Source organism: Saimiri boliviensis, chromosome 17, assembly GCF_048565385.1.
Source record: "Saimiri boliviensis isolate mSaiBol1 chromosome 17, mSaiBol1.pri, whole genome shotgun sequence".
Taxonomy (NCBI): Eukaryota; Metazoa; Chordata; class Mammalia; order Primates; family Cebidae; genus Saimiri; species Saimiri boliviensis.
Window position 1 is genome coordinate 23,187,520 of NC_133465.1, and position 15,875 is coordinate 23,203,394.

At 41.9% G+C, this 15,875-nt stretch overlaps 1 protein-coding gene and 1 pseudogene across 1 annotated transcript; both read right to left on the reverse strand.

Moving 5' to 3' along the window:
• Positions 1 to 10,500: 10,500 nt before the first annotated feature.
• Positions 10,501 to 11,496, reverse strand: LOC101038870 (olfactory receptor 1D5-like). The gene is given in 3 exon segments (XM_003933139.3): positions 10,501 to 10,584; positions 10,587 to 11,062; positions 11,065 to 11,496. Coding segments are annotated over 3 exon segments (942 nt in total). The 5' UTR covers positions 11,447 to 11,496.
• A 1,593-nt stretch (positions 11,497 to 13,089) lies between these two features.
• On the reverse strand, positions 13,090 to 14,087 carry LOC101038560 (ankyrin repeat domain-containing protein 11-like; annotated as a pseudogene).
• Between the last annotated feature and the right edge of the window lie 1,788 nt (positions 14,088 to 15,875).

Consider the following 15,875-nt stretch of genomic DNA (forward strand, 5'->3'; position numbering starts at 1 on the left):
TGGACTTCAGCAGTACAGTAATAGCCATCTGCAAGGTCATTTAAGAAGACTGGTGATCACATTGCCACATGTTTTCCTGTGTGGTGTCATCAGAGTTCTTAACTCCTGACATCATGTGCTTTCACAGCAAGGTGTTTCTAGTACTTAGAAGTGAACTTGCACTTCATACTTCATAAGAGCTTGAGACATTCCCACTTAGCAAATGAGGTATCACCAAATGACAAACATCTCTCTATGCCTGCTATATTTTTCCCCCAGCAAGGAGAATTCATTCTAGGTGAAGTGCTGTCCTTGGCTACTAAGGAAGTGTTGTGGGGATGCCATGATTCTCTCAGCCTCCCTGGGCATATGGCTTTCAAAGTAGGACACTGCCAGGCATTCATTTTACTGCCACCTTTAGAGAAACTCATCAAAGAAACACTCTGACCCTCTTCGCCTCTGAGACATTGGTGTGAAAAGAGAGGTACAAGATTATACACAAGATACAGCCAAACAGTTTTAAACTTTCCAAAAGTTTTATTTATATATACATGTTTTCTTCCTGAAAATTTCAGGCAGTTTTGATCAATATTCAATTAGCATGCTAAAACTAGCATTTCTATATGGACATGACTTGTGTGTGTGCACATGCATGTGTTAGGAAGCATTCCCTATGTTAACTAATTTTATTGCCAAAGGCTAAATCTAAAATGTTTAAGTAAAATTAAAAGAAAAAACTCCTCACTGATGAAAAAGGAAGGATTGTTAAATTTCACACTCTCCAATTATTATGATTATTGTTGATTTCTTATTTGAATGCAAAATTCCACTGAGAATAAACTAGTAGTAGAAATTATTCCTACATACCCCCCCCCAAAAAAAAGTGAATAATTTACTCAATTGCGTTTCCAAAGAAAGGAGGGGAATTTGTTTAATTAGCAGAGATTCTCATCCCTTATTGTTGATTGGCTAGTGTTACACAACAGATATGGTGGTGAATAATTACACAGTTAAAATAAGCAGCAGATTTTTAAATTAAATGTAACAAGAATGAAAGGCAAAGCCCTTAAAAGCATGGCCCAGTTCTAAAGTTCTTTAGCACTATGCTATACCACATCCAACAACAGTTAAGGGCTCACTCTATGACAGGTACTACATTAAATCTTAGCAGACTTCACGAGAGCCCTATATGATAATATGCTTCAGTTTTGTGAGTTTGGCTGCATTTACTAGTCTTGAATTTTCTAGGGTATACTAAGCTCATATTAGTCCAGGGGCCCAAGGATATATTTAGACTTCATGGTAGAAGTAAGAATAATGTCAACCACAGGAGACTGTGGTGTGGCATTGATTTTAAAATCATTTTTTCTTGATTTTTCTTCACCTTTTTTTTTTTTTTTTTTTTTTTTGAGGCGGAGTTTCACTCTTGTTACTCAGGCTGGAGTGCAATGGCACGATCTCGGCTCACCACAACCTCCGCCTCCTAGGTTCAAGCAATTCTCCTGCCTCAACCTCCTGAGTAGCTGGGATTACAGGCATGCGCCACCATGCCCAGCTAATTTTTTGTATTTTAAGTAGAGACGGGGTTTCACTGTGTTGACCAGGATGGTCTCGATCTCCTGACCTTGTGATCCACCCGCCTCAGCCTCCCAAAGTGCTGGGATTACAGGCTTGAGCCACCGCGCCCGGCTTCTTCACCTTTTAATAGCTTTGTGAGTTTTTGTTTTTTGAAATTTCTGTGGGTACATAATAAGCACACAAATGTATGTATTTATGGGATACAGGACGTGTTTTGATATAGTTATGCAATGTGAAATAAGCACATCATGAAGAATGGGGCATCCGTCTCCTCTAGCATTTATCCTTTGAATTACAAATGAATTATATTTTAAAATTTATTTAAACATGTACAATTATTATTGACTGTAGTCACCTTATTGCACCATCAAATAGATCTTATGAGTTCTTTCTACTTTTTTGTATCCATTAACCATCCCTGCCTCCCCTCAGCCCCCTCTATCCTTCCCAGCCTCTGTTAGCTATCCTTCCACTCTCTGTGTCCATGAGTTCAGTCGATTTGAGTTTTAGATCCCACAAATAAGTGAGAACACGCGATGTTTGTCTTTCTGTGCCTGGCTTATTTCACTTAACATTGTGATCTGCAGTTCCATCTGTGTTGTTGCAAATGACTGGATCTCATTTTTTATGGCTGAGTCATACTTCATTGTTCATATGTATAACAATGTCTTTGTCTGTTTGTCTGTTGAGGGACACTTAGATTGCTTCCAAATCCTAGCTATTATAAACATTGCTGCAACAAACAAGGAGTGCAGATATCTCCTTGATATACTGATGTTATTTCTTTTAGGTGTATACCCAGCAGTGGGACTGCTGGATTATATGGTAGCTCAGTTTTTAGTTTTTTGGGGAACTGTTCTCCATAGTGGTTGCCTAGTTTACATTGCCACCAACCATGTATGACGGTTTCCTTTTCTCCACGTCCTTGCCTGCATTTGATATTGTCTGTCTTATTACATTTTTTTCTTAGAGTTGTTTGAGTTCCTTAAATTCTGGTTATTAATTCCTTGGGAGGGGGTAGTTTGCAAATATTTTCTCCCATTCTGTGGGTTATCTCTTCACTTTGCTGATTTTATACTTTGCTGTGCAGATTTCTAACTTGATGTGATCTCATTTGTTTACTTTGGTTGCCTGTGCCTGTGGGAATATTGCTCAAGAAATCTTTTCCCAGACCAGATGTTCTGAAGATTTTCTCCAATGCTTTCTTGTAGTAGTTTCATAGTTTGTGATATTAGATTTAAGTCTTTAATTTATTTTCATTTGATTTTTGTAGATGGTTTTAGATAGGGGTCTGGTTTCATTCTTTTGTGTAAGGATATCTGGTTTTCTCAGCATCATTTATTTGAAGAGACTGTCTTCTTCCCAGTGTATGTTCTTGGCACCTTTGTCAAAAATGAATTCACTGTAGGTGTATGGATATGTTTCCGGGCTCACTATTCTGTTTTATTGGCCTGTGTGTCCGTTTTTATGCCAGTACCATGCTGCTTTGGTTTTTCTAGCTCTGTAGTAGTATTTGAAGCCAGGTAATGTGATTCCTCCATTTTTGCCCTTTTTGCTTAGCATAGTTTTGGCTATTCTGAGCCTTTTATGGTTCATCATAAATTTTAGGATTATTTTTTCGATTTCTGTGAAGAATGTCATTAGTATTTTGAGATGGATTGCACTGAATAAGTAGAATAGATATTTTAACAATATGGATTCATCCAATCCAGGAACATGGAATACTTTTCCATTCTTTGGTGTCCTCTTCAGTTTCCTTCATCATTGTTTTATAAAGTTTTCCTTATAGAGATCTTTCATTTCTTTTGGTTAATTTCCAGGTATTTATTTTCATATGTGGCTGTTGTAAATAGAGTTACTTTTAAAATTTCTTTTTCAGATTGCTCACTGACTTTTGGCATATACAAATGCTGCTGATTTTTTCTTTAAGATGGGGTTTCACCATGATGGCTAGGCTGGTTTTGAACTATTGACCTCAGGTGATCCACCCACCTCAGCCTCCCAAAGTGCTAGGATTACAGGCATGAGCCACCGTGCCCAGATGCTACTGATTTTTGTATGTTGATTTTGTATTCTGTAACTTCACTGAATTTCTTTATCGGTTCTAACAGTTTTCTTGTGGGGACTTTAGGTTTTTCTAATGTAAGATTATATCATCAGCAAACAAGGATCATTTGACTTCTTTCTTTCCTATTTGGATGCTGCTTACTATTTTCTCTTGTCTAATTGCTTTAGCTTGGACTTCCAGTACTGTGTTGAACAACAATGGTGACCGTGTGCTTCTTTGTTGTGTTCCAGATCTTAGCAGAAAGGCTTTTCCAGTTTTTCTCCGTTCAGTATGATGCTATCTGTGGATCTGTCTTACATGGCTTTCATTATGCTAAGATATGTTATTTCTATATCAAGTTTTTTGAGGGTGTTTATTATAAAGGGATGTTGAATTTTACCGAATTCTTTTTCACCATCCATTGAAATGATCATTTGGTTTTTATTCTTCATTTTGTTGATATGATGTATCATGTTGATTGATTTGCATATGTTGAACCATCCTTGCATCTAAGGGATAAATCCCACTTGGCCATGATGGATGATCTCTCTGGTTTGCTAGTATTTGGTTGAGGATTTTTGTGTCAATATTCATCAGAGAAGTTGGCCTGTGGTTTTTCTTTTCTTTTTTTTTTTTTCTTATGCTTTCTTTTGATTTAGTTTATCCTTTTTTTTTAAACTTTTATTTTAGGTTCAGAGGTACCTGTGCAGGTTTTTTTTTCTTTTAGAAAGAAAATAATAATAAGAAAAAGAATAAATAAGAGGAAGAAAGAGGAAGAGGGAGAGAGAATGGGGGTATTGCTTTGTTGCCCGGTCTAGAATGCAGTCTAAATATGGGTATGCCTATAATTGTCCTTAATAATGGAGACATGAAAGAAAATGAGGGAAGAGAATAACAAACAAGGAGCCAACCAAGATTTCGTTTAAACTTCTAAGTTGATATGATGTGGTACTGATAAGAGTGTATATTTTGTGTAAAGTGGAGAGTTCTATAAATGTTAATTACGTTTACTTGTTCCAGATCTGAGTTCAAGTCCTGGATATCGTTGTTAATTTTCTGTCTCATTGATCTGTCTAATATTAATGTTGAAGTCTCCCACTATTATTGTGTGGGAGTCTAAGTCTCTTTATAAGTCTTGTTTGTCTGGGTATTCCTGTATTGGGTGCGTATATATTTAGGATCTTTAACTCTTCTTGTTGTTGTGTTGATTCTTTTATCATTATATAATGTCCTTCTTTGCTTCTTTTGATCTTTGTTGCTTTAAAGACTATTTTATCAGTGGCAAAAATTGTAACTTCTGCTTTTTATTTATTTATTTTTGCTCTCTGTTTGGTTGGTAAGTCTCTCTCCATCCCTTGTTTTGAGTCTTTGTGTATCCTTGAATGTGAGATGGGTCTGGATGCAGCATACCGATGGGTTTTAGTTTTTTGTCCAAATTGCCTGTCTGTCTTTGAATTGGGGAATTTAGTCAATTTAAATTTAGATTTAATAATGATATATGTGAGTTTAATACTGCCATTTAATATTAGCTGGCTAATTTGCCCATTAGTTGATGTAAATTCTTCATTACATTGATGTTCTTTACTTTTTGGTATTTTTTAGAAAGGCTGATACTGTTTGTTCCTTTCTGTGTGTCGTGGTTCTTTCAGAAGCTCTTGTAAAGCAGGTCTGATGGTGATGAATTCTCTGAGTGCTTGCTTGTTCACAAAAAACTTTATTTTTCCTTCACTTATGAAGCTTAGTTTGGCTGGATGTGAAATTCTTGGTTGAAAGTTCTTTTCTTTAAGGATGTTGAATATTGGTCCCCACTCTCTTCTGGCTTGTAGGGTTTCTGCTGAGAGATCTGCTGTAAGTCTGATAGGCTTCCCTTTGTGGGTAACCTGACCTTTCTCTCTGGCTGCCCTTAGTATTTTCTCCTTCATTTCAACCCTGGTGAATCTGACGATTATGTGCCTTGGAGTTGCTCTTCTTGAGGAATATCTTTGTGGTGTTCTCTGTATTACCTGGAGTTGAATATTATCCTGCCATACTAGGTTGGGAAAATTTTCCTGAATAATATCCTGAAGCGTATTTTCCAGCTTGGATTCATTCTCTTCGTCACATTCAGGTACACCTATCAAGCGTAGATTAGGTCTTTTCACATAGTCCCATATTTCTTGGAGACTTTGCTCATTCCTTTTTATCCTTTTTTCTTTAATCTTGTCTTCTAGTTTTATTTCATTGAGTTGGTCTTCGACCTCTGATATCCTTTCTTCTGCTTGATCAATTTGGCTGTTAAAACTTGTGCATACTTCATGTAGTTCTCATATTGTGTTTTTCAGCTCCATCAATTCACTTATTTTCCTCTCTAAATTTTGTATTCTTGTTGACATTTCGTCAAACGTTTTTTCAAAGTTATTTGTTTCTTTAGATTGTGTTAGAACAAGTTCTTTTAATTCACAGAAGTTTCTTATTATCCACATTTTGAAGCCTGCTTCTGTAATTGGAACACACTCGTTCTCCATCAAGCCTTGTTTCGTTGCTGATGAGGAACTGGGATCCCCTGCTAAGGGAGAGGCATTCTGATCTTGGGTATTCTCAGCCTTTTTTTGACTGTTTTCTTCCCTTCGTTGTAGATTTATCCATCTGTGGTCTTTATAATTACTGTTTTTGTAATTGGGTTTCTGAGTGGACGTCCAACTTATTGATTTTCAGCGGCCGAAATCTGAGCAACCCACTGCGCCAACTAAATCAGCGGCGTTAAAATTGATGGTGCTTTTCTGACTCTGCACCAAGAACCGACGCTCCGAGGTGCCAGCAAAACCTCCTCGCCGGTCACAAGAGTCGCGCTGGTGACCCGTGGGGCTCCTCCGCTGGGAATCTCCTGGTGCATGAGCAACAAGAATTCATGTGAAGGTGTGGCGTCCTCTCTTTCTTTGCGTTTTCACTGGGAGCTACAGTCCCGAGCTGCTAGTGATCAGCCATCTTGGATCTCTCCCAGTTTTTCTTTTTTTGATGTGTTTTTGTCTGGTTTTGGTATCAGGGTAGTACTGGCCTCCTAGAATGAGTTTGGAAGTATTCCTTCTTCCTCTGTTTTTTGAAATAGTATGAGCAGGATTGGTGTTAGTTCTTTTTTAAATGTTTGGTTGAATTCAGCAGTAAATTTATCAGGTCCTGGGCATTTCTTTACTGGAAGACTTTTGATTATGGCTTCAATCTTGTTACTTGTTATTGGTTTGTTCAGCTTTTGGATTTCATCCTGATTCAATCTTGTCACATTGTATGTGCCCAGCAATTTGTCCATTTCTTCTAGATTTTCCAATTTATTGGCATATAGTTTCTCATAATAGCCACTAAGATCCTTTAGATTTCCACAGCATTAGTTATAGTGTCTCTTTTTCATTTTTATTTATTTGGATCTTCTCTTTTTCTTAGTCTGGCTAAAGGCTTGTCAATTTTTTTTCCCCTTTTTTTATTGCATTTTAGGTTTTGGGGTACATGTGAAGAACATGCGAGATTTTTGCATAGGTACACACATGGCGGTGTGATTTGCTGCCTTCCTCCCCTTCACCTATATCTGGCATTTCTCCCTATCCTATCTCTCCCCACCTCCCCACCCCTCCATTCCTCCCCCAAGGCTTGTCAATTTTGTTTAACTTTGCAAAAAAAAAGTTTTGTTTCATTGATCTTTTGTATGTTATTTTTCAGTTCAATTTCACTTATTTCTGCTCTGATCTTTATTCTTTCTTCTACCATTTTGGTTTGGTTTACTCTTGTGTTTCCAGTTCATAAAAAGACATCATTTAGATTGTTTGTTTGAAGGTTTTGTCCTTTTCTGATGTAGGTACTTATACCTGTAAACTTCCCTCTTAGTGTGCTTTTGCCGTATCCCATAGGTTTTGGTATGTTGTGTTTCCCATTTTCATTGGTTTCAATAATTTTTTAAATTTCCATCTTAATTCCTTCATTGACTTGCTGATCATTCAGGAGCATATTGTTTAATTTCCATGTCATTTCCAAAATTCCTCCTGTTACTGATTTCTAGTTTTATTCTATTGTGGTCAAGGAAAATGCTTGATATTATTTTAGCTTTTGTATGTTTTAAGACTTGTTTGAGACCTAACATATGATCTATCCATGTGCTTAGGTAACGCATGTGTATTCTGCAGCTCTTGGGTGAAATGTTCTGTAAATATCTATTAGACTCATTTGTTCTGTAGTGCAGTTTCAGTCTGTTGTTTCTGTGTCAATTTTCTGTCTGGAAGATCTGTCCAGTGCTAAACATGGGGTGTTGAGGTCTCCACCTATTACTGTATTGGGGCCCATCTCTCTCTTTAGCTCTGATAATATTCCCTGTATATATGTGGGTGTTCCCATGTTGGGTGTGTATATATTTAAAATTGTTATAGCAATTGCCCTAGCTTTGTCCTCATGCTTTCTAACTTTGTTGTTTCTATTTATATCTTATTGTACTGACTATGTCTTGAAAAGACGTTGTGGTTATTATTTTTGATTGGTTCATTATTTAGTCTAGAATTCCATTTATGATAAGAGTAGTTTACACACCACAATTACAGTATTACACTATTCTGAGTTTTTCCAGACATTTTGGAGCTCCATTCTATGTTGTTTCTTTTCTCTTGGTGCTTTTAGAATCCTTTCTTTATCTTTTATCTTCAGGAGTTTGATTATTAAATGCCTTGAGAGACTTTTCTTTGAGTTAAATCTTCTTAGTGTTCTATAGCCTTCTTGTACTTGGATGTAATATCTTTCTCTAGGTTGGGGAAGTTCTCTGTTATTATCTCTGTGAATAAATGTTCTGCCTCTATCGTGTTCTCTACCATCTCTTTAAGCCCAATAAGTCTTAGATTTGTATCATTTGGGGCTATTTTATAGATCCTGTAGGTATACTTAATTTTTTTTAATGTATCCTCTGCATATTTTCAAATAGGGTATCTTCATGCGCACTAATTCTTCTGCTTGATCCATTCTGCTGTTAAAGGACTCTGATGCATTCTCCAGCATGCCAGTTGTATTTTTGAGCTCTGGAATTTGCACTTGATTTTTAAATATTATTTCAGTCTCTCTATTAAATTTATCTGATAGAATTCTGAATTCCTTCTCTGTGTTATCTTGAGTTTCTTTGAGTTTCCTCACACAGCTATTTTGAATTCTGTGTCTGAAAGGTCGCGTATCTCTGTTTCTCCAGAATGAGTCTCTGGTGCCTTATTTAGTTCATTTGGTGAGGTCATGTTTTCCTGCATGGTCTTCTTACTTGTAGATATTCATCTGTGTCTGCGCATTGAGTTTAGGATTTATTGTAATCTTCACTATCTGGGCTTAATTTTAGTCATCCTTCTTGGGAAGACTTTTTATATATTTGAAATATCTTGGGTGTCACAATCTTTAGAAGGCACCCCAAGCCCAGTAATGTTGGGGGTTCATGTAGACTCATAGAGGTACCACCTTGATCGTCTTGGAAAAGATGCAGAATAATTCTCTTGATTACCAAGCAGAGACTCTTGTACTCCTCCCTTACTTTTTTCCAAACATACAGAGTCATGGTCTCTGTTCTGAGCCACATAAAGCCTGGGGGTAAAATGACACAAGCACCCCTGTGGCCACGACCACTTTGACTGCATGGGGTCAGACTTTAAGCCAGCACAGTGCTGGGTCTTGCCAAAGGCCTGCCTTAACTACTCTTTGGCTACTGAGTATGTTTGCTCAAGGCCCTGGGGCTTTACAATAAGCAGGTGGCAAAGCCATCCAGGCCTGTATCCTTCCCTTCCAGGTGCCATGTTCTCCCAGACCCTAGGTAGGTCCAGAAGTGCTGTCTGGGGGTCAGGGACTGGAGTCAAAACAGTTAGAGATCTACTTGCTATTCTGTTATACTGTGGCTGAGCTAGCCCTCAAACCGCAAGTCACAGTCCTTCCTGCTCTTCCCTCCCTTTCCAAAGGCAGAGGAGCCTCATCTGTAGCCACCACCACCCCAGCCACAAGGAGTACTGCCAGACACTGATATTTCCTACACTTGATCTTAGCCAAAAGGCCGAGAAGCGATGACACTGATATTTCCTTAAGGTTCTCTGGGATCACTAAATTGTTCATTTGTTCCAGAATCCTCCCCTTCTACTGGCCCTACTACCACTGCTACTTATGAATATGCATTGATGTTTGAGAGTTTTGTTTTGAGGGGTGAATGGAATTCTTGCATGAAGAAGAGAAGGAAGGTGAGGAACTACAAAAATAAAAGATAGGATGGTCTTTCCAAGGACAGGGCCTGACTTCCTACAGAGAAAAGGCATGCTGCAGGAAAAGGCAAGAGAATGTCACTTTGAGGCCCAAAAGATAAAATCAACCCAACCCAGAGCGCAAGAGGAATCTTGTTGGCATTTCTGTATGAACCATATGGGCTGTGTCCAGAGTGACTGTATGTCAGCATTGAAGTGGTACATGTTGTACCTGTTTGAACATCAGGAAAGGGGAAGCCTCACCCAGGGCATTTGTGGTAGGGGTAGTGCAAAATGTCTTCTCCAAAGAGCTTGAGGGTAGCAGGCTCCTTAGGGAAGCCAGACCTCTGGATCATAAGTGAATGAGTGCTAGAGAACATGAGAGACCTCCCTACACCATAACTGGGTATATATAGGTAAGCCTAGGTCTGTGGGCCTATGATCAAGCAGATTTAAGTATTTGATTCCGTAAAATCTGTTAGTAGTGTTAGCATGACATTATTTGTTGCCAAGGCTGGTGAGGTCTGGGAGGCCCTGGGATACACAGTATGTCTTTTCTTTAGCACAGATAGAAATGGTCATTCTGAGCCGAAGCTGTACCCTGATTACTGTTGCATATCCCACAGCATAATGCCTTATATACAGTGGAGGATATTTTTGGTCTCCACTTCAGTCCCCTTTCCAAAATTACCTGCATTTAAGCCTCTGAAAGGGTCTCCTTAAGAGTCTTCCCAGAGCTTTATGCATGTCCTTGTTCCTCAGGCTGTAGATGAGATGAAAGGGTTCATCATGGGTGTCACCACCGCATACATCACTGTGGCTACTGAGTCCTTCACAGAGTAGGTGTGCAGGGGCTGCAGGTATACCATAGCAAGTGTCCCATAAAAGAGGGAGACCACACCCAAATGTGAGGCACAGGTAGAGAAGGCTTTGTATTTTTTAGAGGCTGAGGGTATTTGAAGGATGGTTCTGACAATACGTACACAGGATATGATCATGAACCCTAAGGGTATAATGAAGATGAAGCAGCCACTGGTAACCAGCACTGTGTGAATGATGTGGGTGTTGGAACATGCCAGCCGCAGCAGGACGTACATCTCACAGAAGAGGTAGTAGATCTCCCGAGGCCCACAGAGGGTCACCCTGGTCATGAGGAGGGTGAGGAGGAGGCCATAGAGAACAGACCACCCCCAACACAAGCAGAGGAGCAAGATACAGAGCCCAGGGCTCATGGCTGTGACATAGTGGAGGGGCAGCAGATGGCCACATAGCGGTCATATGCTATCACAGCCAGGATGAGGTTGTCCAGGGTCACCAAGGAGACCAGGAAGCAGAGCTGCATCAGACACCCTGCATAGGAGATGGCTTTATTCTGGGACTGGAGGTTCACCAGCATCTTGGGGATTGTATTGGTGACAAAGAGGTCAGTGAAGGAGAGGTTGGCCAGGAAGAAGTACATAGGAGTATGCAGGTGGGAATCAGAGCTGATGGCCAGGATGATGAGCACATTTCCCACCACCATGACCAGGTACATGGACAGGAACATCCAAAACAGGATCAGCTGCTGCTCGGGACTCTCCGACATCCCCAGGAGTAGGAACTGTGAGTTCTCACTATGGTGATCTCCATCCATTCCCCCAACTTTCTGCAAATTAACACCAACAAATATTTAAGTGCCCTCATTTGATTAAGAACACAAAGATAAGCAAAATCAACTGTTCTCCCAGTATTAAAATATCTTGGACTAAATTTTAAAAATCATAAAAGCATCAGGTCATTATAGGTGCAAAAACAGAATATAGAAGGTATGCAACTTAATTATTCCAGCAACTTCTAACCTGACTTACAATTATAAAAACAATGTCTATGCCTCATTTTTAATCCTGCCATCTTCTAATAGTCTTGTTGTTATGTTATAATTTTATAGGGTTTTACATGGTATTGAATACAGGCATATGCATTACAAGAAATGATTTTTGTCCAGTTGGAAGTAGAGAAATAAAATATTGGAAAAGAGAAAGGATAATTATTATTACTTGCTGATATAATGATCTCTCTGGGAAATCTAAGAAAATCAGTGGAAACATCATTAGAAAGAAAAAGATTGTTGTGATTAGTCAGTGAAGTGACTGGTCAGAAAACAAATAGACCCTAAACTTTCATGGTCCCAGTAAGCCATGTATTGCAGTGATAAAGACCGTCCTCTGGGAAGTCTATATTAAAGTCTAAGCACTGCCACTGCCTGGCTGTAATGCCTCAGGCAGGTCACTTGTGTTCTTTAAGACTCAGGGTTTTTTTAATGTGAAAAATGGGTTGGGGTGAGGAGAAAATTAAGGAATAATGTACTTAAAGAGCTGACATGCAGAGAGCACTCAATAAGTCATACCTGTTATTATATGTGAATGGCAATCAAAAATACTAAGATTAAAATACAGTATGCAGCACATTATCAGCAAACAATCTGTGCATTAAGATACTAAGAATCAGGTATGGTCTTTAAATTCTCTCTTGAGGCATAAAGTAAACTTTTTTTTTTTTTTTTTAAATCATCTGACCTACAAGTTTAATGGTCACGTTTTAACATCAAACACTGACTCAGTGTTATGAGATCCCTGATTGTCTCAGAGTCTTCAGTCACCCCCCACCCTGCAGATACGAGCCGTGTTCCAAGTGTGCTCCTTAAGGCCAAGGTGCTGCGGGCTCCAGGACCTCCCGCAGTGGCCAGGCGGGGCTTGCTGCAGAGGAGCCTGACGGGCGAGGGCAGTGTGCACCCGGCCTTGATGTCCTGCCTGTAAGCAGGGGCTCTCCACAAAGCTCTGCTGATGACTTCAGGGAGACCCGCCCCATCTCCAGGCAGCACCCTTGCTTTCCAGCAGGATGGAGGTGTCAGGGACCCCACGACCTCTCTCGCCCCCCACAGAGGCTGAGACCTCTCAGGCCCACTGCTCCTGGGCCGGCCACAATGGCCACTTTCTAAATCTTGGGCCTATGTCCTATGTACTGGCCACACCTCTTGGTGTTACCTCATTCCAGATGAGAGTGGTTCTGCCTTGCAGGTATAACAGCCGCACAGTGTTGACGGGGACCAGCAGCAGCAACTGCAGGCCTCCTTCCACTTTGTGGAATCCTTCACCTGCTAAAATCCAACCAGACCTAAACGGCTAGTGGATATGAGCCTTTCCACAGATGGCGCTTGCTGCGAAACCTGTGAGAGGCCGTCCAGGTGCTGACCCCAGATGGGAAAGCTGGAGGCAGGCAGAGGGCATAGCTTGGCCTTCAGGGTGAGGGGTGGCAAAAACTTGCTTTCCGGTGTCCCACACAAGGTAACTGGCTGCGGGGGCAAAGCTCCAGAACCACCCAGATGCCAGGACAGTCCGGTGTGAAGGGCCGAGGGGAGATGCTAACCTTGTAGTGTCCGTTGTTGGCAGCATCGTTCAAAGGCGTGTCGTCATCCAGGCCCTTGGTGTTCAGCTCCGCACCTGCAGCCAGCAGCTGCTTCGCGACGCCGTAGTAGCCCCGGTTACAGGCCTCGTGCAGCGCCGTCCAGCCTGCGAAGTCCTTGACGTTGACATCCGCCCCCTCGCCGATGAGCTCCCTGATGCACCGGGCATCCCCCGATGGCCGCTCAGTGCAGGCGGGTCTCTTCTCGCTCGTTTCTCTTGTTCACTTTATCTTTGGTTTTCGAGGCAGAGTTGGGCGTTCCCTTCTGACACACTGTAGACTGGGAGGGCTGCTTTGGCGTTGTGTCCACGGGGCTGTAGGCGGACTTCTCGGCTGTCATCTGCATGACAAGGGCCACCTGCTGGCGCTCGGAGAGAGGGTGGCCGGCTCGGATTCCAGACAGCCGCATGCCAAACAGCAGCCAGGCCTTCCGGGTGACAGGTTCCTTAATCCTCTTCCGCTCAGGGCCCTGCTTCTCTCTCTTCTTGCTTCCCGGCACCTCCATCTCATGGCATGGTGCTTCGAGGAGCGCACCAGCCTTGCGGCACCACAACAGGGACTGGGCTGGAGGCGTCTGTGCCGAGTCCTTCTGCTCCGCGTTTGCGCCCGCGGTAAAGGGCAGCTTCCGCTTGCTGGCTCGCTCCCTCGCCTCCTTCCCGCCATCGCCACACTCCAGCTTTGGGGTCTTGGTTAGAGAAGCGTTATCCTTTTTTCCAGTCTGCTTCTCCGCCCGCCACGTCGCTGCTAAGGGAAAGGTCTTCCCGTTGTGGCGCTTTAGGGCACCCACCCTTGGGCATCGTTCTGCTCCTCACCCGATCTTCATTTACATGGCTCGCGCTTCATCATCAACCGTCTGCGAGTCCGTGGCTGAAAGTCAGTGCTGATGAGGACGGTCTCTTAAATCCAGTGGAGGTGTATCCCAGAGCAGGGATGTATATCATCGGGCTCTGAGGGCTCCGCGGCGGGGCGGGGGCGCTGTGCGTGCAGCCCGCGGCTGTGTTTCCCTGGCCGCGCGGCCCGAGCTGCGAGGGCTGGCGGGAGGCGAGCCCGCCCCTCGGGCGCGTCCACGGCTCCGGCCAGCGCCGCGACTCCAGGTGTGGGCGCTACTAAGGGGCCGCCTGGCCGCGGGCTCGGCTCCAGCGCCTCCCTGGCTGGGGCCCTCGGTCCATCGCGCACAGTCTCGGGGCGGCCTCTGGCTCCAGGACCCAGCGGCGGCTGTGGCGGGCGCCGGCTGCCTAAAGCAAACATTTACTAAATGGGCAGAAATAACCAAGATTCTAGATGAAAAAGATGAGCTGTTGCAAAGATGCATATTCTGAGTTATTCTAAAATGTAACCTATTTGAAAGTTAGAATTACAACAGGATTTTAAAGAAACAAAAGCTAGTTTAATTTTCCTCTAAAAATAAGAACAAAAATAAGCGAGTCTTCCTAGCTTTCAACATCTTTGTTGAAAACAAGGAGACCCTTGCTCTGTCAAATACTGAGAACTCTAAAATAGTGGGGGGTACTGATGCTGGAATGAACAGATCACTAGAACTGACTAGAAACTTAAGAGGCAGAGCTGATCCTGAACTCCTGACCTCAAGTGATCTGCCTGCCTCGGCCTCCCAAAGTGCTGGGATTACAGGCATGAGCCACATGATAGTTTTAGCTACCTGAGTACCTTGGAGATATTGTGAGTTTGATTCCAGATCACCTCCATACAGCAAATATTGCAATAGAGTGCGTCACACAATGTTTTCGTTTCTCTGTGCATATATGTTGTGTTTACACTATACTGTAGTTTATTAAGTGAGCAGGAGCATTATGTCTAAAAATATACATACCTTAATTAAAAATACCTTATTGCTAAAAAGTGATACCAATCACCTGACCCTTCAGCAAGTTGTAATCTTTTTGCTGGTGGAAGGTCTCACCTTGATATTGATGGCTGCTGACTTTTCAGTGTGGTGACTGCTGAAGTTTGGAGTGGCTTTGGCAATTTCTTCAAATAAGAATGATCAAGTTTGCCACATCAGTCGATGCTTCCCTTTAAGAAACATTTCTCTGTAGCATGTAATGCTGTCTGACAACACTTACATTGAACTTCTTTCAAAATCGGAGGCCGTCCTCTCAAACTTTGCCACCGCATTATCAAATAAGTTCATGTCATATTCCGCATTCTTTGTTGTAACTTCAACCGTGCTTATGGCATCTTCACCAGGAATAGTATTCATCTTGTACTCATCTGTCCAAGTTTTATTATGAGACTGTAGCTTTTCAGCCGCATCTTCAGGCTCCACTTCTAATTCTGTTTCTCTGTGCAAGAAGAGGTCTAGCTTGTGGCCTGTCTCTGCTTTTGCATGTCTTTCTCAACCAGCTTAATCATTTACGGCTTTTAATTTAAAGTGAGAGATGCGTGACTCTCCTTTCTCTTGTACACTAAGGGGCCTTTGTAAGGTTGCTAGTTGGCCTAATTCCAAGATTGATATGTGTCAGAGAATACGGAGGCCTGAGGAAAGGGACAGAGATGGAGGAATGGCTGATCAGTGGAGCGGTCAGAACACACGCCACATTAATTTATTCAGTTCAACTTTTTGTGTGGCTGTGGTCCATGGCACCCCCAAATAATTACAATGG